General features: G+C 40.7%; 1 protein-coding gene and 1 long non-coding RNA gene across 4 annotated transcripts in view; one reads left to right on the top strand and one right to left on the bottom strand.

Moving 5' to 3' along the window:
• The window catches only part of LOC134546531 (uncharacterized), a 43,991-nt gene extending 34,703 nt beyond the window's left edge, over positions 1-9,288 (bottom strand). For all 3 annotated transcript variants that reach the window (XR_010079194.1, XR_010079195.1, XR_010079193.1), the window contains exons 1-2: positions 9,184-9,288; positions 6,860-7,020 (exon numbers count right to left, since the gene is read on the bottom strand). This is a non-coding gene — a long non-coding RNA (uncharacterized LOC134546531). The remainder of the gene's footprint in view (positions 1-6,859; positions 7,021-9,183) is intronic.
• A 392-nt stretch (positions 9,289-9,680) lies between these two features.
• The window catches only part of AGPAT5 (1-acylglycerol-3-phosphate O-acyltransferase 5), a 54,923-nt gene continuing 44,762 nt past the window's right edge, over positions 9,681-19,841 (top strand). The window contains exon 1 of the mRNA XM_063389349.1: positions 9,681-9,899. Within this exon, the coding sequence (XP_063245419.1) occupies positions 9,681-9,899 (219 nt within the window). The remainder of the gene's footprint in view (positions 9,900-19,841) is intronic.

A 19,841-nucleotide genomic window follows, 5' to 3' on the forward strand; every position in this document is an offset into this window, starting at 1 on the left:
GTGACTTTGCTTTTTAGCTCAGAAAGAAAAATATGTACACATTCCATAAAGGAGAGTGCCAGTGTCTTGTGCTTGAACTGAAGTGCAATGTTAAACCACAATAGTACATCACCACGGGATTATTTAAAGGAATATTGAGGGTAATTTTTACAAATGTTGTTGTGTAGCCAAAAATAATTCCACTATATTTTAAAAAATTATATCTTAGTATATTAATGTAAGAATCAGCATGGTTATGAAACACTTAGAAAATGAACTGGCAAAGCAGACAACAAGATAAAAACATAAGTAAGGCTAATTTTCTGCAGCTTTCCCTCACCTGTGTTTCTGGAAATTCTGCCTCCAGCTTAACTGTCAGCCATGTCAGAATGAGCAGACAAGCAACGGAACAGGAATAATGACTTTCTCTATAAGTAAGCATGGAGCCTTGATAATAATTTCACTGTGTCTACACACGAACCAGCACACCCCAGGCACTAGTCTGATGGGCCATTACTATCAGGTGTTTCTACCTCCTCTGTCCTCACCAGCTACCCAGCTTTGTGCCACTGAGAAAGAACAATAACACACATCTGCTTTTTTTGGCAAAGTCATCGAAGAAACCATTTAAGAGTACCAGTCTTTGAGGAACTCTGACTTCACACTAGTTCTCATTTCTCTTTGGCCAGTTCCTCACCTTGCCTACAGTTCTAATGCTGATCTTCAGGTTCTCCACCTTAATTACTAATTTTCCATTTGGCAGTGTATCAAGTCCTCTTGAGAAGATGATAACTATTATTGTAATATTTCAGTTATCTTACTGAAGAATATGAAAATGCATTTTTTCATTTTATCCTCCTGTACAGCAATTTTAGTCTCTTTGGTAATTTTTTCCATCAAAAATAGATTTTTAAGTCATGTGAAGTCAGACTGAAAGTCTATCTAGAATGCTCTTCCTAAATATAGGATGTATTGGTATAATTGAAACCTTGCAAGCTGCAGAATCAATGTTATCTGTTTTCTTTATGCACACAGCACATTTTTTTTGCCTATTCTCAGTAGACCATGAAAACACTCCTGGTAGATGAGCAGTAATTTCAAAAGTCAACAAATTCCTCCATTCAGGCATTTCAAGTAAGTTAATGTGAAATGAATACATTTTATATTGCCCAAGGTAGAACTGGATAATTTGCATTTACTCTGGATTATATTAGCAATCCCTCTTGTACCAGTGTGACATCTCCCAGCAGGCCCCTTTGGAATAAGAACATCATTTCTGCAGCCTGTGATGTTGATACCCAGCTCTGTTTCTAACTTCTCTAGAACTCTGAACAGAATTATGATGTCTGTGAGGAGGAGCTAGATGTATCTCACAAAGAGTAAATCCACGTCATATTATGTCCTCACTTTTACAGTCCGCAGGGTATATGGGAGATTGCCCTTCTTTAGGATACTGCAGCCACCTTTGAGACAACAATATTGCTCTTTCTTTTCTTTTTTTTTACATACTATTCCTTTCAAAAAGTCTACTAAGTTAGAAAACTAGTGGTGCTGAGTTTATTGCTTTGATCCAGTGTTTTTTGGGTGTTCACACCTGGTTTATCATTTTCATTCTCCCTTTATGGCTACTTGATTGTTATCTCTCTAAGCAAAAACATTTGTAAAACATGCAATAACTATTCTGTTCAGTCCTGCTTAGAGAAGGTTTTCAAACTTGAGCTTTAACAATAAGCTTAGAGAACAGTGAGAGTCAAGAAAAAAACCACAAGTAATATGAGAAGAGATTTAGAAATTGTGGCATAGAAATAAGAGATTGAAGAAATTTTTGATTTACTTGCTCCTGGATAAAGATGACTGAAAAGACTTCAGGGTAGAAGTATCATCATAAACTTCATGAAGGATGTAAAAGACTAATGAGGTATGAGTCATAGAATATGTTGAGTTCTAAAGGCTCATCCAAGTTCAACTCCTGGCCCTGCACAGGACCATCCCTAAGACACACACCATGTGCCTGAGAGAATTGTCCAAACACTTTTGGAACTCTGTCAGGCTGGTGCTGTGACAGCTTCCCTGGGGAGCCTGTTCCAGTGCCCAACCACCCTCTGGGGGAAGAACCTTTTTCTGATATCCAGTCTGAATCTCCCCTGACACAACTTCAGGCCATGCCCTTGGGTCCTGCCACTGGTCACCACAGAGCAGAGATCAGTGCCTGCCCCTCCTCTTCCCCTCACAAGAAGCTGTAACTGCAGTGAGGTCTCTCCTCAGTCTCCTCCAGGCTGAACAGAACAAGTGACCTCAGCTGCTTCTCATACAGCCTTGCCCTCAAGGCCTTTTGCCATCTTTGTTGCCCTTCTCTGGATGCTTTTAAATAGCTTAACACCCTTCTTATATTGTGATCCCCAAAAGTGCACACAGGACTCGGAAGCAAGGCCACACTAGTGCTGAGTGGGACAGTCTCCCTCAACCTCCCTCAACCTGATTCCTGATGCACACCAGATATTGGAGCTTTTCTTAATGCAAGGGGCTTTAGTTAATAATCTCTTGAAATGTGTCATTTTGCATTTCTATGTTTTTGTCTCAAGACAGAAAGTCATTGCCAAAATCACCAACAGGCATTTCAGGTCTGGCAATTTCACCATCAGTGTCTTTGGGCATTGAGATGGTTGATTCATGAATATATCTGCAGATTTTATTTTTATTTCCCATAGTAGTTCTTTGCAGGATACAGGGATAAAAATGGCCTTTAGCCAAGGAGTGGGAAACCCTCTATTGTGTTACATCTATTCCTTTACAAATTACAGATGAACATACATAGAATTGTGACTTTGCACTTATGTACCTTCGATGAAGTCATTGACTGCTTTATGTCTCAGATTATTCCTTTGGAGGTGAACAGGGACCAGTTTTGCTGATGTTGGATATATTATTCAAACATTATTACCCTTTTTCCTTGGTGTTACAATGTCAGGTAAGGACATCACGTACTCTTTACAGGAAAAAGGAATAGGTAGAATGAAGATCAGTGAACTACTAGCTGTAATCTTACACTGGTGTCTCATCTCTAGGCTTGAGCATTGTCTCCAGTGTTCTGCAACTGGAAACTGTGACAAAATTATTGTGGGAGGCAGAAAAAGGACTAACTAACTGCTGTGTCACTCTTCTTTCTATTTAGTTTATTGCTTTTTAAGCAGAGGGCTGTACTTTTCTTTGTCTTATGCAATGTACCATCATTAAAGCTAAACAGTCCTGCTCTGATTCAACAGAGAAGGATAACTTTGTTTTGCAAAAGAATTCTGTTACTCCATAATATAATGTCCTTCCATTGAGAACAATGCCCTATTTAGAAAAAAAAGCTGTGAAGGTGCAGTTCCAGGGAACTGGAGGTGGACTGCCCAGAGCTGTGAGCAATGGGAGTCCCTGTGTGGCCCCCTGTCCCACAGCTGTGGACACTGGGAGCTCCAGCTATCAAGGAAGAATGAGCGTGGAAGCCCTGAGAGCCACAGCTCCCAGCACTTCCCAGATCTCTGCCAAGGATCCAGGTCAGCAAGCTGTCAGGAAGCTGAGTGGGGTTCTCACTGAAACACTAGATTTTGATGAGTCAGCAAATGTTCAATTAAAAACATGTCAGAATTTTTCCAACCAGCTCTACTGACAATCTAAACAAATAAAGGGTGTGGGGAGGAAATGTTATCCTTATTTTACAGCAAGGGGACTGAGACACAGAAATATAATGTCAGGTCTGCAGTCCGGAGGCAAACTTAGATTTCATGTCATCCCATGATCACAAGAGTCTCTTTCGTCTAAACTTAATTTGCCATTACAATGACCTTGTGAGATAAGTATTACTTTATAAATGGGAAACCAAAGTAACTTGTACAACAGCAGATGGGAAGCCTGCATCTTGAACCCCATGCTCCTAAAGCTGCAAAACTTCAGTAGCAAGCCTACCTGTTTCTTTTGTGTACAAGGCACACAGATAAGATACAGACTCAGACAACCTTCCAACAATTGTGTAAATTCCTACAGCAAAATACTCCCAAGCCACAGTCTTCTTATACTGAAGCCATAGTGTCCATGCAAAAATGTTGGTTTACTATGACTAAAACCCCCATAGGTGGCTGTGGGTAGTACACAACTAAAACTCTAGATAGAAGGAGGAAAGTCTAATTCTAATTAGAATTAACTACTAACTAACTCTTCCCTAAATACTCATATATACAGTTCAACTGGTTTTCCCAGTTCTGCTACACACAAGCAGCTATATCTGTGTCTAGGCACATCACATTAATTCTCTTCCCAGGCATTTCATGATCCCAGGTTTCTCAGGCTTCTCTATATAAATATTAACTCATCCTTCAGCTGGGTTTCCACTGTGAACACAGCCCTAATTGTAGGGAAGAACTGTAGCATTACCTGGTATCAAAGTCCATTTTTATTAGTAGATTTTCACTTCAAATTTCAAAGAGCTTGTCTTTGTTGTCTTGCCCGTGCTTATTTTAAAATTGAGGGTTGAAACTTCCTGAACTGCATTATTTTAGGGAACATAGCTATAGAAAATCTGCTATTCAGCTATGCTGCTCATAATCCTTTTAATTTTTACTACGTTTGGCCTTAGAGCAGGGATTTGTTTGATTAGGTCATGTGTACCATTTGAGCTATGGACACGACTTCTCCTCCTACTGTGAAAATTGGCTCAAAATTGGCAAAGCCATAAACCTCTGATATATCTGTTTGTAACTGCATAATAGAGAGCCCAAGTTTGCCAGCTAAATTGCACAAATCCTGGCTCACTGAACAGGCCGTACAGATGCTGTCCTTCTTGAGAGACAGCATGCCTTGACCCCTTCAGGCCATCCAAGGAGCAGATGGGGCCACAGTGCCTTGTTTCTGCCATTCCCTCAGTGCTGTCCCTGCCTGCACCCAAGTGCCACAGAAGCAGAGGCCACCCAAGTTACATACAAAGGGACTGAGAGCTTGACCAAATGAGGGGGGAAAGGCCAAGCCAGAACTGCTAGTCTAGGGTGAAGCTGTGGCTGGGAATTGTTGAGGAAAATCTGGACTGTAACCAAGTAGGCAGGAAGTAAAAATTAGGATTGCTCTGGCAAAGAGAATTTGACATCAAGAAGAGTGGATAACAGGATTAGGAGCTCTCAGGGGAAATTAAGAGCAAACCAGGATTCCCTAGGAAAAAAAAAAAAAAAGAGATATGGACATTGTGTGAGAAATGTGAATGGGATGCACAGAGTCATGGGAGTAGAATTAGCTAGGTTTGCCTGGGAAGGAAATTGGAAAAAAATATGTAGAGACAGAGCTGAGAATCCAAGGATGTATTTTGGAAAGGAGACTGAGAGTTTGATGGGTGAAGACTGGAAAGAGAGGAAAGAGAAAACTTGGATGGAGATGAAAGATAATAGTGATCCAGCTTGATGCAAAAGAGACAGTCTTCCTTAAAACTCTGCTTCCTCCACAACCTGCAGAGTCTTGAGAATCACCATATCTCTGGTGTCAGCAGACACATTTTAGAACAACTGGAAAAAATGTGCCTCTTCTCATTTACAAGTTTGGTTTATTAAATTATGACATATTATAGTAGACAAGTATCAGAGATTCTGCAAGTTATTTTTATGGATAAATCTTATGAGTGAACATAATATCTCACATGAAGTTTTGAGATTTACTTTTGTAGAAGAAGAATGACTTGCAAAATGAAACTTTAAAAGTTAGCAAATGCCATGAGTAATCCTGACTATGCTTGCAAGAGAGAAGTTTGCTACAACATCTTTCATATGGGGCAAAACTGAGTAAAATTCAATATGAAAATGGATTGCCTAAAGGCGATATTATGGAGATCTTTAAAAATCATGAGTGGAATCATCTCTTTTAAAAAAGACTGGAAAGAAGGTTTCTGTGGCTTTCAACACAAGCTCTAAGAAACATTAAATGAAATTACATTCAGGCAGGTTCAAAACAAAAGGAGATTCTACTACTTGTCACAGACTGCTGTGGGGTAAAAACAAATAAAGGTAAAGGGAAAAATGGGTAGACATATACAAAAAAATCTGTTGGTGAATAAGACCTGGCTCCAGAACCACAAAGAGAGGTTTGGAGAAGGCTGGGAGAACTTGGGAAAGGTTTGCCCCACCCTTACTTCTTCTGTATCTGCCATTCTTACTGATTTGTAGAGGCAAAAAGTATAACCAAATCCATAAGAAGGAATCTCCTGAGAGGCAGAGAAGAACTGAAACTTGCCTCAATTAGTGTACAGCTTAACTTGAGTTTCCCTATCACTGCAAGGGCATGATGCAGAACATTGTGTAAATCACACCACGAACACAACCATGCCCACTGCCACCCAGAAAAAATCCTCAGGAACTAGCTCAGAATACAAACTGGCTCAGTGTGATTCCTCCTTTTCTGGTGGTAAGAGACATCCTGTTGTGGCAGGACCTGAAGGTAAGGAATGAAGCAAGCAGAGCACAGGCATGTAGACACATTGCTGAGGTAGACCAGTCAGATGTGTTTATGTTCTGTGTGAGGGGAGCCAAGGAGTCCAGTGGGGCAGAGTAACAAGGAGCCCTGCAAAGACAGAGTCAGGGATGGAAAGGAACTACTACATTTCTCACCTGAGGTTGGAGAGGATTGCAGAATCCAAGGAAGCCTTCATTTCCTTGAGCAAATGCAGACAGATGCAGAAGGTCATGGCCATCGTTAGAAAAAAGGGACACATCTAGAGGACCTGTTATCCAAACAAGTCTATTTGTCTAAACTAGTCTAACTGTAATCTAGGCTAATTATTTTTTCCTGTTACATGAAACAATTACTACAAAAATGCACCTTCAACGTGAGAGATGTTTGTTACTCTTACCCTGCAGTCACCTACCTCAGTGGTGGGAGGTATGAGTTTGATACCCTCAACAAACTGAATCCATGTCTAAACCAGTCCTCTGAAGTCCTTAGGTGTCTTCTCTAGCCACGTTTTAAAAAGCGACTTACCAAACCTTGAGAGATCTGTGGGTTGTGGGTCTCAAGTGGACACATGCTCTGAAATACAGAATGGGAACCTGTAAGACCATACCTAGGCCACAGTGGTGTCCTCAGTGTTTCAGCTTACCTGACCCTACACAAATACATATGGAGTCTGCTAACTAATCAACTTTCTGCACAGACTGGTGATGGCCATGGATCCTATTATGCACTGCTTAGATCTCCACATGACATGCACTTCACAGCAAGCCTAAGCTCCCAATCAAAGTCCTTGACTAGGAATTCAGGTGCTTAAATCCTTATTTGGATCTAGATCTTTGGCCTTTATATCTGTGTCTCATTTTTAAACATTTAACAACAGCACTGATACCAATAAATCATCTTCCAGGATATTGTTGAAGATAAGACCATCTGTAAAGGTTTAAACTTTAAAGCTCAAGGGAGATTATCTGGCTTTGCTTAGTCTGTTGACAATGCAGTGAGTAGGTGACTGAATGTGAAACACGGTTTTGTGAGTGGCAGAATGGGAAACTCCCTTAACGTTCAGAGTTGGCGCTTAGCAACACCGTTTGTGGCTCCTTCTAGAGGCAGTTACAAATATTTTTCACTATCAGATTAACATCTGATTTTTTTTCTAGACCTTGGTGAGCTCGGCCACTTTAGGTGTGGCAGCCACCAGCAGAATAAACTAACACTAGAATGATCACATTCATATCAAATAATTATGTTCACACAAAACAGACTTGAGCACCTTACAAATGGCTCACTAATGCTTTTCCCCCAAAGTTTCAGGCTTGTTTATTCTTTTAAACGTCAAGGTTGTTCTACAGAAGAAAATAAAAACAGGTTAGAAGTCTTAATATCTGAACTGGAGTACTAATCACCCTAAACTGGACGATTTTTCTTCTTCCAGCTGAAAGTAAAATGCCCAGGAAGCAATTTGGTTAAAGGGGGTGTAATTGGGGCCTATGTTTTCGTAAGACTGGAAATGACAAACTGTAGCAATTATCAGAACATTCATCTTGTCTCTGTCGTCTATAATGTGAAAGATCAGTATTCAAATTCCTGTAGCACAATTCAGAGGGATCTACAACAAAAAGCTGAGTCTAGAAAAGCAAGGACTTGGTGGCAGCGTCCCTGAGCTCATCACTTTGAAGTATTTGTTTCCTGAATGGAAAAGTTTGAGTTTCATTCAGTTGCAGACATCACAACCCCATATTACAACATCCTACTGATATAATTACACTAATAAATTAAGCCCTAAGCCCAAGTACATGGACTCTGTACTTTTTATGTAACTAAAATGGTATCTATATGTTGGATAACATACTTCTCCAAGAGAGGAAATACATTAAAACCTGTACAAAATATCCAGGCATGAAAAGCAGAAACGAAGTCTGTGAATATAGGCATGTGTGTGTGGTATGGGATGGTAAAATATAAAGAATGCTGAAAAAAAAAATTGGAAGGAAAAAATAAAATTCAAACATTAACAAAAAAGGAAAATTTGTATGTAAAATACAGCAAAGAAAATACAGGCAGTCTTTGTAATATGGGGGAAAACATTCAAAGGAATAAAAATGAAACATTTTAAAACTGGTAAAGATATGTCTTTTTATACCTAGGACTAATGAACTGAAGGAGGCCATTTTCAACACACACTAAAAACCAGCTAGCACAAGGTCAACAACAGCAAAGGACAAAGCTTGTCCCAGTTAAAACCTGGCAAAGAAAACAAATCTTAGCAGAAGGTATTGTGCATCCATTCTTTCAAAACAATGAGACCTCCTCAAGCTTCAAGATAGAACTTATTTTTTAAAGAGAAGGAATAAATACTTTACTATAGCCTAGAGCTTAATAAGGAATTTCTTCTGGGAAGGTTATTAGACTGTTTTCTGCGGGACCTCTTGCATTTTCTTGAAAAGCAGGTGGTGTCTCTGGCTTCTGCTGCCACAGGTTACTGGGGGCAGAGGCTGGGGGCCAGAGCAGAGAGCAGGCGAGGCAGCTGCGAGAGCGCGTCCAAGCGCAAGCACGGCACGTGAAATGCCTCCTAAACCCTGAGCGCCGCTGTGCCCGGAGCTGGCAAAGGCAGAGCTGCCATTCTTCTACTGCTCCACTTTGGACTCATAGGCCGAAAGTGCGGGGGTGGGGAGGGGGCGGGGGACGGCCAGGAAAAAGGAGTAAATTTTCTTCTAACCTATGCTAGGATATAATACAAACCAAGCTCATCAGTTATAAACGCGTGTGCCTCGTTTTGCACGGAGCCCGGCAGCCCAGCCCCCGCTGCAGCCGGTTGTGTCTGGGGAGTGATCGGGCCGGGCCGGGCCGGGCCGGGCCGGGCCGGGCCGGGCCGGGCCGGGCGCCTCAGAGCGCGCTGCTCCTGGGTCCGGGTCCGGGCCCGGCCCGGGGCCAGCGCGGTCCCTCCCGCCCGCCCGGAAGCGCCGCGGGCTCGGGGCCGCCTTCCTGCGGCGCGGCTCCGCCTCCGCCGGGGAAGATGGTGGCGGCGGCGGCGCTGGAGCAGCCGTGAGCCCGTGCTCTCTCCCGCCGCTCTCTCTCTCTCCGTCCCTCCCGGCCGCGGTCGCCGCCGCCGCTGCTGCTTGGCGGGCGCCTGGCGGGAGTGCCCGGCGCGGCGGGCGATGCGGGCGGCGGGGCTGCGGGGCTGTGTGTGAGCGTGCCGCCCATGTGGGTGTCCCGGTGAGGCCGGGGGCAGCGGGAAGATGCTGCTGTCGCTGGTGCTGCACACCTACTCCATGCGCTACGTGCTGCCCGCCGCCGTCATGATGGGCACGGCGCCCACCTACGTGCTGGCCTGGGGCGCCTGGCGCTTGCTGTCCGCCGTGCTGCCGGCCCGCATCTACCGCGAGGTGGATGACCGGCTGTACACCATCTACCAGAGCATGGTGCTCTTCTTCTTCGAGAACTACACGGGCGTGCAGGTGAGCCGGCGGGGCCGGGCCGGGCCGGGCAGGGGGGCTCCGGGGGGCGGCCGGCGGTGGTGCCGGCGCTGGGCTCGTCCCCCCGGCCCGCTGGGGCCGCCCGCCGTGGGGGCCGCGGGCAGGTGCGGCCGTGGCCTGGCCCGGGACCGCAGAGGATCCGCCTCGTTCCGCAGCCGCCGCTGCTCCTCTGGTGATGCTTTTCACGGAGTGTTGGTGTTGTGTTCGTTTTGCAGGTCGGGGAAACGGAAGAGATGCGACACCGGTTGTGCTCTGTCAGCACTTGTATGGCAGCCACCTTTGCACACTTTGAACCCCTGTGGCCCGTGCTGCACATCTGTAGTATTAAATTGGCAGCAGATGAGAAAGCTGTCATCAGCTATAATTGTACATAATACACGTACAAGTTTTAATAAATAGAATACTTAAACTCTCAATTATTACAGCTTTTCAGCTTTTGTGCAGTCTGCCTCATGTCGCTCTCTGGCCCTTAAATTTTGGCTCAGCCGTGGATTGTGATTATTCAGGATCTCAGTTTCAGGTTAATAAGTTGGAATTGGAGGCCTCTCTTGTCTGATCAGAGGGGTATTTGCATTCAGGTGATAGATAATATCTCACAAAGTGCTTAGTGCTTGAGAGGTTATGTATTTTCTGTAAGGAGACTTCTAATTCTGCATGTAAAAAATAGTAAATGACAGATGCTTCGTGTGCCTAAGTATGACCTTCAAAATTTTTTGAACATACAGAGGGCTGTTTGAAGTTAGTGTCAGCTTTAGGCACTTGAAAGCAAGGAATACCAATACATGTAGACAGATGACAGAGCTCATACAAATAAGGTCTTCTCATATTTACAGCTAAGGCCTTTTTCCACTCTCTAGTGAAGCATTTATTTCGGAATCAGGCTGGATCCTCCCCTAGTTTCCACTCTTGAGTGTATTAGTGGGTCTTGCTTTCATGACTCTTTGGAAACCCACAAAGCCAGCTAAAGGTACAAGAGTTGCACAGTTTGACATCAGTGTAAATAGAATGGATACAAAACTGAAGCAAGGTGTTCTTTTAGTGGTAGTTTTTGATTCAGCTTGTAATTTATGTAACTTTGCCTTAGCTCTTGTCCAAACAAGATAACTTGTGTTGTGCTTGATAAATTAAAAAAAAAAAAAAAAAAAAAAAAAGGAAGAAGGAGCAGTAATTCACAGATACTTTTAGTTTTAACTGCCATTTCTTTTATGTAGTGTCTCTAGTGCAGATACCTTGATGTGTAGTAACACGCCTTGGTCATTAACTGCTGAAAGTAGCAGCCTAGAAGTTTAACTTAACCTATTCTGAGAATGAGAGCCAAAAATTGTAACAAGAAAGCTACTCAAGCTGCCTACAACTAGTGTGCAGACAGTAGCAAACACTTAAAATTTTTAAAAAGAACTTTTATCTGAAAAATGCCTGTGACATTAAAGAAAATGCTAACCAAAAGAAACAACAAGGCAGCCATCATCTGTTGAACTCTGTTTCATTGCATTGATAAACTTCATACAAACACAAAAATGGTGGTGATCAATTATAGGCCACTAACAGGAGATCGATTAGGATAAAATAGAGATGCTTTGTCACAGTAAGCAACAAATAATGACAAGAAATAGTGGAAGAGGAGGTATATCATAGGATAAATAAAATGGTGACTGCAAAGTAAAAAGAACCAAACTGGGAAAATACAGGACATGTAGAGAGATAAGATAACCCTTAAAATCCATATGTCATTTAACTGGAAGATAGTCCCCATTTGTTTAAGGGAGAAAAACAGGGTGTCCTTTTGGACCTACTCTTGTGAGCACTGCACGTGTTTTAACTTGAAACTCACAGTGGAAACTTAACCATGTGCTTGAGTGTATGAGATTGGGATGGTAACTTGAGAGATACAGTGGATGGGCTGTCTTAAGGCATGTAATTAGATGCAAAAGTGTAGCATCATTAAACTTGTTTCCAATAAACCAGCAAAAATAGTAGCTTCATAAAGGCAGCTGTAGGGTTCTACAGCATTAAGGCACCATAAGAGCCATGGGAGGGAGGAATCCTGCAGGTCTGTTTCAGGTCTATTTATTCAGTCGATTGAAGTGTGTTGGGGTATTTTTTTTTGTAACTGGATAAATAGGAGACGACAACTTCATCCATCAGAATACTGGAACTTGTTGCTGTAGTCCCCCTCAAGTCGTTGGGATTCTACAGATGCTTAAGTGACTTTGTTAGCACTATTGCTGTCTTACTATATTTAAAATGTCTTTAATGTTATGTACTGTTTAGCATTCTTTGGTTTTACACTGGAGATATTTGAGGTTTTTCAACACAAGAACACTCTGAACCAGTTGTGGATATCTGAAGTGTCTGATCTTAAAATAATTTGCCAAAATTCCTGGTAATGTGAGTGGGTATTAATAAGGTAGAGTTGGTTGTGATCATAAACATGGATGACTATCTTTTTGACTCAAATGCTAGTGTATTATGGTATTTGTTTTCTATTTATCTGTCAAGAGATGATGTTTCTCTCTGTCATTTGCTGTTAATCCATTAAGTATCTCAATCTGTCTCCCCCTCATGATTGCATGCACAGTTGTATTTTTCTTCTTTTTTTTGGTCTTTTTGACTGGGATGTTCTTAGCCAATTCTTTAAAAACTGTAGTTCATGCTAGGAAGGTGTTTTATCTTTGTAGCAAACTCCTCTATTTTGAAATATAACTAGGTAGGTGATAACCTGATCTACATGGTAGAAAATCTTGAAATACTTGTCTTTCCCTTTCTCTTAAGTATTTGACTTGAGAGATAAAATAATTGCAGAGCTATAGTTGCTGTGAGCTCTGGATATTTTAGGTCTTAGAGAATGGCTCATGAAGTAACTGTAGACGTTTTTTACTTAGTAAGTAAAAAAACTATTTACTTGTAAATACTTTCTGTTTTTAAATTTTGGGTCACACTTGGTTTTTTCCCACTGAAATGATTTTGTTTTACAAAGCCTAAGAGAACTCAAGCTAACTTGGCATCAATTTAAGTTTTCCAATAATATTAGAATTCATTAATGAATTGCCAAAAATAGTCCTTTTTGCTGACTGTCATGCAAGAGTTGGCAATAGAAGACTGAAGAATCAGTATTGAGAGTACAGAAAGCAATGACAACATCCCAGTGCTGTGAGGTAAACTTGACAAAGCCAGTATGACTCTAAAGTGAAATCCTGTAATGCAGTGTATATTTGTCAGTGCAATTACAGTTTAGCAGGCATCCATGGATTCTATTAAGGAGCAATAAATAAATTAACTGGTCTGTGACATTTTGACAGTGCTCCTCAATAATCTCTAGGATTATATAATCGGAGTAATGAAAATGTGTAGATGTGGTATGGGAAAGTGGCATAGAGGGAACGTCCCTGCTTTGGCCCTGTGTTGCTTCACACCTGTCCTGCCATAGGATGCAGGTGCTCTACAGTTCTCTTCTGTAGGAGGAATATATACGTGGTGCTTGAACATTGTATAAAGTGAGAAGAATTCTATGTAAAGAGAGTCTCAGAGAGCAAAGAATGTTAATTTTATCAGTGATGAGCTAAAGCAGTCCCTGGTACAAACAGGTGCAGTTCATGCACTTTGGAGGGCTTGCTTCTGCGGGTTCTAATAGTTGGTTTGTCCCCAGGTTTCTGAATTATCAAGTAGCTTATGAACTGGACTTGTGTTACTGCTTTTCTCTTTACTGTGTTAGGGAAGTCTGGTCTCTTCCATTTTGAACAGACTACAAAAAGTTGAATCTTACCATAGAATGTGAAAACCAGGATGGCTGCAAATATGCATGTGATTAGAATGGTTGAAGGGCTGAAAGGACGAGTAATTCAATATGATGAATGCACTCATCTCTCTCTGACCCTGAGCATCTTATCCCAGTTGCTGTCAGGGTGATGAAATTAATGCCTATTGTGTTTGTGCATATGTTTCAGATCATATGAGGACTAAATGTTCTTCAACTTTTTTGTTGTAATTGTGTTTGATATTTTGTACTGAGTGCTGGTGAAGAAATAATAAAGAAATCATCACTCAGACTGCTTCCTAAAGGATGATTTTCATCTGAAGGGTTTTGACAATTGAATTAAATCCATAATTGAATGAATATACATGGATTTTGTTCAGTACTTGTGTCAGTTGTGTTCCCTACCCCCACTTCCTGATGAACAGATTTTTTTGGGGGAGTGGTGTTTTTATTAAAGACATTACAAAATTGTGGGTTTTGTTGTCTTTACAGGACTCTGGAAAGGCTGTAAGAATACCTCAGTGTTGTTTACTAGAGCTAAGCAATTATTTTATAAAATACAAGAAATGCTTGTTAAACAGTGCAGTGTGCTTCCTGGATTGATATTGAAGCTTGGAGTTGCTGTGTCTCAATAGGGTTGAAAACTACTTAGGTTTAGAGCAAACCAAAACTTCGTGGAGCGAATGTGCTGCTGAACTCTTGACAATACTTTCCGGAGTAGTAGAGCCACTCCACTGGAAATTTCCACAGGGATTTTTTTTCATATCTCAGCTCTCTAGAAAATGTGTGAGGAGAGCTTGGCATCTGAGTTTGGGATGGATGCTTAGTCTTGAAATGTTGGCCAATTTGCAGTGAAAATGAGTGTCTGTACCCATCTCTGTTCCAAGGACAGCAACCTTCCCAGACAAGATTATCTTTACTTACTTCTTGGTTTTCCTTTTGAAGCTGTTGAGCTGTCCAACAGGTAATTCTTGAGGGCTCAAGGTGGAAGTGGGAAAGCAAGAGGCAGCACAGGTTTGACAGCCAAGTTGCAGCATCCAGGAAGGTGCTTTGGTTGCTGTTAGTGAGGTGGTTTGTCATCTCTTAGGAACTTGGTTCTTCCCTCTCCATTCTGAGGGAGGCATCATAACCAAGTTTCATCATGGCAGGGTGAAGGTTTGGCTTCTGACTGCTTCCTGTTGGTAGATGTGAATGACAGGGTTTGGCTTCTCTTTAGATGAGGACCCATTTCCCAGGCAAATGACAAAACCAGAAAGTCCAAAGGAAACGTAACTTTTCACCCTTCTTCAGTTGTGCTTGGAGGGAAAGTGCTGGCAGTTGCATTTAGGCATGAGGTGGATGTATGAACCTGCACTTTGATACACCCTGAGCTGAGGTTTCCTGAGCTCTCCTCCCTGTCTGGCAGCTCAGGCGTGGGAGGACCCTGGAATGGTGTGGGAGCTGAGCGGGAAGGTGCAGAGCTGCCATCAGGGCAAACCTCTAAGCTCAGCTTGGAGCAGAGCAGCCTCTGAAGGCTTGAGCTTGCCTCATTCATGTAGCTTGTGGAGTAATCCCAGTTAGTACCTGTTTACATTACTGCTTTGTGAAACAGCGTTAGCTGTTGTGAGGTGTGTTGAGAGGTTAAAATAATCATACCTGTAATGTAATTGAGATGGTAGAAATAATGAAGTGAAGGTCTTGGGGGAATGGTAGAAATCTGGGGGCTGGTGCAATGCAAAGACAGAAAAGAAACTAGGAGAAGATAGTGAAGTGTATCACATTTGTGTGGTAAACTTTTGAAAGAAGCCCAGTGAAATTTTTCTGCTGTGATGAAATTTTTCTGGCTCCATTAAGAGCATTTACCCTGCTTCATTTCATTCAAGATTTCAGTGTACAGCTGTCTTCAGGCATATATGTCTTTTGTAGTATACAGCTAAGTTCTTTGTGTTATTAGAACAGAAATTAATACTTGCTAAGCTAGAGGGATGTAGCTTTCAAGTTGAGATGTATGCCTAATCTTAAACTTACGTTCAACTGTGGTATGAAGCAGCAAAAATAGATGGATTAGGTATGTTAACTTTGTGCTCTGTTTTGGGTATAGCAAACCAGATATTTGCATATATCTAAATTTTTATTTGGTGCCTTTAACTGTAGATCTGAAGGTGAAAGTGATGTCCTTCAGGGCTCTTGTTCAACAATATACCATCTAGAGTTCCAGTCTACTGCAGATCTGGCTTTGGGGCAATCTGGAAAGAAATTAGTATGGAGAGGTTCTGTATTCAGTGCTAGTCCTGATAATCCTCCACTTACTGCCTTCTACATGAAAAGTAAAATAAATAATTAAAAACTGAGGTCTTGTTAGCATTTTTGGAAATCAAGTATCAGCCACCTGAACTGAAACTGCTGTTTGGGTTCATAAATTAGCAGTCTTGTGTGGAGATTTGCCTAGCATATATTTTCTAAGTGGCAACTCACAACTGAATCTGAATTTTGTTTCAGCCTTATCTGTTGCAGTCTGCAATTTAAAAAATGTGTGTTTACATTTTCAAGTTAGCTGCATGCACTTATGAAAATATTAGAAAGTATATGTCAGGTAGGAAAAGCTAAGGAGTCACAGGGCAAGTTTGAATGCTCTCACAAATTCTGATTCCAAATATTTGACCAGTAAGTTTTGCAATCTCATGATTTGATTTTAAAAATTTCTATTTAAATATACTTTATTTTAATATCTTAAGATTTTTGGTATATGGATTTTTCAATACAATTTGTCCTTACTTAGCATAATTTGTTACATTTGAAAATAAAAGTTGTATTTATCACTTTTTTTTTCTTTTTTTTTTTTTAACCTGCATGACTTTTATACCCTTTACTCTTTTTGTGTTTAGCGGTGTTCTGGTAGATGCTGGGCTGTGGAGTTTTACAGTGCTCTTCCATGCCCTTTTCTTCTGCTTACATAATATGTCCAGATACTTTATGTAAGGATGATTGTTAATTTAGATGGTTTTTCTCCTGGTACTCTACCATCAGACACTGTTCTTGCTAAGAGAAGATTCTCTTCATAGTTAAGCATTTGAGTGCAGTTATTTCAAACTTTTTGCCTTAGGCTTGCAGGCAGGGTATCCTTTTTTTCCTCAATTTTAGTTGTATTAGATAAAGTAGGCTCAGATGTCAGGGATTTTGACATTACAATTATGAGGAAGCATATCTTCTTGGGGGAAAAATACTCTTTAATCTATCTTCTGTCAGTTTGAATTTATCCTATGAAGGGATTTGGTATAAAAAGCCAGGGAAATTATTTTCTTTTGTTCATTTCATTTCTGTCACATACTACTTGTCATCTTTTCTGTTACAAGTGGATTCTCTGTGGGAGTAGGAAATAGCATTTATGCTAGTTTGATTTTTAAATGTAAAATAAACTACACATGGTTTGGTCAATTTTGTATTTTACCTCATGACTAGATATAAAAAATAACTTACGGATTGACTCAAAGACTTATTTTGTTCCATTTCCTAAGGCTATTTGGGAATCTGAGGGCGTGCATGTCTCTTTTTGAGTAAGCAGTCACGGTACATAGTTCCGAGCAAGCTGCAGGTGAACTGGCTCATTCTCATGCTGAGTGGTGAGCAGGTGAGAGTGATTTTAATGTGCTGATCATTGATGCTGATCAGTTTACTGTGTTCAGTTCTGGAGCCAGCATTGTTGCAGATACCTCCCTACATGTTCTTATGCTGTGTAGTGATTCCTTTACCTCACCGTGTAAGTGTAGAGTGTTTAAAGTCCAAAGACTTACTGATGATGTGTGGAGAAGCTTTCAAAAATCCTATTCCACAATCACAAGCAGAGACTAGAGATGTTTCATGATCATCCTCATTCATGTCAATCCACTGATAGCTTCACAGCAACTTTCAGTCTGTACTTGATACAAACACTTGTAACTATATTACAATAAAGATGCAAACAACTCCATGGAGTCCAAGGCATTTAAAAGCAAAGTTCCTATTACAAAGAGTTCTGGCTGGAGGAAACACTGCAAACTTCCACAAGCTTTCCTGCTCATGTGTGGTGAGCAAAGGGTATTTCCAGAGTGAGTTTAAATGGACATTACATATTTTCCACTACAGAAGGGTAATAAAGTAAACAATGGCTACATTAAGTGTGGGTTGCTTTTGCCCTTCTTTTAAGGAAATTACAAAAATGTGCATGAAGTCTCCAGAGATGCAAAAGGCTTGTAAAGGAGACTTTCTCCTATTGAAACAGGTGGAATATTTACTTCCCCTCTTGTACAAGAAGACTAGTTCAGGTAATCCCAAGATGCCAGATGTTCAGAAAAGCACTCCTGTTGAAATCTCATAATATAAATAGTTACCTTTAATATATGTCTGAGGTATGTGCAATTATTATTTAAAAAAATCATTACTGGTGATTTATGATGAAAGGTAGATGCTCTCCTTTTGATTTTTCCCAGGTGGTCACTGACTGTAATGATGGGTTTGTACCACTGAACTGCACTGCAATCAAAAACAAGTGATTTGGAGAAAGATCTATAAAATATTTGGGCACTGAAAATAAGATATTTTCAGACTTTAGATGTTAGAATCTTCAAATCATGATAAATCTTGGGGATTTTTCATGTTATCAAGACTGGAACATTTAAGATATACAGATGCCTTTTAAAAAATTTTGTTAAGGATTCATCAGAGAGCTAAAGAGTACAGGGGACAATTATCTTTAATTCAGCTCAGAAACTGCGAAGCCTTTACAGTCAGCATCAGAGCAAAATGACTTCTATACATGTATCTCGTACATGAAATGAAGTATAATCACTCATAAAAGTTTGTGAATTTAGACCATAAGAGTAAGAGCTAGTATGAATGTAAGAATGTACAGACTTCATATTTAACATCTGATGGTAAGATTTAGTACTACTTGGTCTAAATAGGTCACTACTATAGTTTTCTTACAAAAAGGAAATTAAATGCCAGTAAGTGTATTTTCTAAAGTTCTGTGCTCTCTGGTGGAATCAAGTAAAAAAAAAATATTAAAAAAGTTACATTACATATAGAAATCTTTTCAATATTCTCCAGAGCTTAATCTCTTAGCAATGTCTTTTTTTTCACTGAACCCCAGTAAAATACATAGCTGTAGAATGTTTGAATGAACTCTGCTTCAATAAAATGGATTGCTTTGTGATTTTATGGTTTGCTGCTGAGCCTGCTACAGCTGTCTGAGCAGCAGACTTCAGACTTGTGCAATTCTGTGTTGAGCAGACAGTCCCTAAAGAGGTTAAGATGTGTAGCAATAGTATAATCATTACCTTAAAGCTGTGTGTCCTGAAGGTGTTTTTAGAAAATTTATCAACTTTTTTTTCAGATTTAGATAAAATGCAACTAATAACATGCAAGTCCTTCCTCTTCTGTTCTATTCTTATTCCTTCTTCTGTAGGCAAGTGAAACTTATATCTGTTAAGTGTGAATAAAAGTGCTTTTTTGTCTTCTGTGAAGAAAAATAAACACTTAAAATTTTTATAGTAAGACATCTGAAAACCTGAGAAATCTGTCAGCCCCAAGCACAGATTTCCTATCTATATCCTGTCTTGAGCCTGCTTCTAGTCAAACAGCATAAATAAGAATCATGTTCTGAGGTGATTTCTCTGGAAGCTGAAAGGACTTGTGACATGAGGCAGGTTTTTAGTCTTTGAGAATTTAAAGAACTTCACTGAAGATGCCTGCAGCAGTGCTACAGAGGTCAGCTTCCACAGGGTAGGTGTTGACATTAGAAGCTGCTACATGGTGTTTGTTTAGGTGGTTTGTTCATGCAAGCTCCACCCTTTCACCAGAAAATTGTACCCAGAGTTTGTAACAAGCAGATGAGAAATACGTCCTAGGATACTGTTTATTTTAGTAGAAGTGTTCTAGTAGTGCCCAGCCAACAGAGATGCTCTTGTCCCAAATAGTACACAGTCCCAATTATTAATCGTGAAGAAATAGTGGAGAGAGGTGCATTTTGTGATGATAGTACAGCTGAGTAGGAAGTCTCTGTGGTCCTTTTTAATTGTTGATGTCTTGACTCCTTCTCCAGAAGAGGGAAGGAATGTTCTCCCCCTGTTATCCTGCTTTTATCCCTCTTTCCAGTTGCTGTTGCCTGTGCTTGAAGCTGATGTTTTTCCTGAACACAATGCTCTGCTTTCACA

The sequence above is a fragment of the Prinia subflava genome, chromosome 2, assembly GCF_021018805.1.
Source record: "Prinia subflava isolate CZ2003 ecotype Zambia chromosome 2, Cam_Psub_1.2, whole genome shotgun sequence".
Taxonomy (NCBI): Eukaryota; Metazoa; Chordata; class Aves; order Passeriformes; family Cisticolidae; genus Prinia; species Prinia subflava.